Source organism: the organism of the source record quoted next (assembly GCF_019968955.1).
Source record: "MAG: Porospora cf. gigantea A chromosome Unknown PgA_NODE_5252_length_1935_cov_363.741, whole genome shotgun sequence".
NCBI classification, from domain to species: domain Eukaryota; phylum Apicomplexa; class Conoidasida; order Eugregarinorida; family Porosporidae; genus Porospora; species Porospora cf. gigantea A.
In genome coordinates this window covers 1-1,935 of record NW_027151743.1, presented here as the reverse complement: position 1 = coordinate 1,935, position 1,935 = coordinate 1, and the positions used below count along the sequence as shown (strand labels likewise).

The 1,935-nt window shown below is 54.0% G+C and overlaps 1 protein-coding gene across 2 annotated transcripts; it reads left to right on the top strand.

Annotated features, from left to right (window-relative positions):
- Nucleotides 1-17: 17 nt before the first annotated feature.
- KVP18_002983 (uncharacterized protein) lies at nt 18-1,775 on the top strand (the record flags this gene model as incomplete). 2 transcript variants are annotated; one of them, XM_067954349.1, is made up of 1 exon in its annotated part: nt 18-1,775. In XM_067954349.1, the coding sequence occupies one exon, from the start codon at nt 18-20 to the stop codon at nt 1,773-1,775; it is 1,758 nt and encodes a 585-aa protein (XP_067807994.1). The 2 variants fall into 2 exon arrangements, with proteins under 2 accessions (XP_067807994.1, XP_067807995.1); XM_067954350.1 differs by having other exon boundaries at nt 228-1,775.
- Nucleotides 1,776-1,935: the final 160 nt, after the last annotated feature.

Below are 1,935 nucleotides of genomic sequence, written 5' to 3'. Positions count from 1 at the left end.
CCTGGCACTTCATACACATGTACGACGAAGGCCACATCGAGCCCACCACCAACCCCTGCATGCGCTTGTTGTGCCTTAATGGTAGAGACCGCATGCAGTATCTCCGTGAGATGACGTCCTCCAGGAGCGTTCCCTGGCTTGAAGAAGCTCGGTGGTTCACCGTTGACGCCGCGAGCGAGCCCCAATGTTATTCTGAAGGGCAGACGCTCGTTTCGTTAATATCGGACATGTCTTTGCTGCTCGCGCTGCTGGAAATGGGTGCGCTGAGTGACGCAGAAGACATGAAGCATCTGGTGGTCCTACTGGTCCTGACATACTTTGGAGAGAGTTATGTTGCCAGTAGTTCGCCCAACCTAGATGCGCTGCGGTACTGTCTGGTCGTCCATGCCCTCAGCGTCATCAGGTGCATTGCATTAGACTCCTTCCACAAACGGTCTGCCCGTCGACATGATCTCGACATATTACGTCTCCAGAGGCATGTTGTACTGTGTAGGACCCACGCCGTGTGCGGGTTCTGCGTCTACATGAATATGATGGGCTTTGACGCCTCGGTGTCGGGCCCGCTGAGCTCTGCATTCGAACTTGGGAAGGATATGTCCGTCGCCATGCAGGACACGGGTCTCTGGCCGCTGTTTCTAAATCCAATGATGCTTGCGGGTGAGCGGTGGAGTGATGTCAAGGATAGGACACCTTTCAAGGGATATGATTTGCATCCGTCGATCGCCAACACGCGCTTCCCAAGTCGTATGAGACTCTTGAGCTTTGACGTCGAAGATGCAGCAGACAGGGCCGCTGTCGTAGCGTCCGAATTGGTGTCGATGCGCCAACCTGATCGTGACCAAAAGGGCACCCGACACGCTGTGAAAAGTAGCCGCCCGTTGACCTTCTCCAAGCTGACCCTGGACGAACTACACCCACAAGACCTGTTTTTAGGCCTCCATCGTACGATATCTACCCAAAACCTCATCCACCAGCCAGACTCGTGGTTGGCTGCCATCCCTGACCCCGACGAAACCTCTCGATTACGGTGCAGTATGGCGGTTGCGGTATCACGTGGTGTTGCAGGATGCTTGAACATCCTACGCAAGGCGCAAGACCAAATGTGGCATGACACCGCGAAGCACGCGGAGGCCTTCTGCTTCTGTCCGCTGTCGTTGCAGCGCCCCCAAGAAAAACGTCCGATTCTTAACTTGGTACTCCCTTATGTTGGAGGGCATGTACCATCTTCTGACGTGATCAGACCTCTTCTCGACGTGTTCTCTGCCTCGTTGCGCATTCCGCCAGAGTCGACGATGACTCAAGAAGAGAACAACCCTTGTCAAGTCCATGGGAACGCTGAAGCTCTAGCCCGAATTCGAAAACTGTATCAGTCTCGGAAGCAAAGGGTTAGTGAATCAAATGGAGCGTCCGAGAATTGTAGGAATGATAACTCGACAAAGTCCGAGAACCCCAAGAAGGAAAGAGCGCGACTTTCGAAGAAGGAGGATGGCAGACGTTCGAAGAACAAGAAACAGCCCCGTTCCGTAAAACCTAAGAACAGCCAACCTTGGACTCTGACCGTGATTCACGAGGAACAGAATCTGGACGAGCCTGTTAAAGTCCAAGAGCTCGAGATTGTAGAGTCGTCAACAGCTGGCCGGCGGACAAAGATTGACCGGGCCAGAGCGACCAATCGCCCTGTTCTGTTAACAAGCGTTCTCGCTCGCGCTTCGACGTCGCGCAGCCTGACGATCGGCTGTGTGGAGGCACGTCGACTTGGAAGCTACACATGTTAATAACAACATTACGACTTGCAACAGCCTGACTTTGTCACCTGGACGTGCACATGCCCCAACTGGACACAGGGAGAGATACGGACGTTCGGCCGTCCAAAGCGCGTTGGTACGCGGGATGAAACCGTAGGGAGAATCGAACCTCTGTTTATGGTGTTTGCTG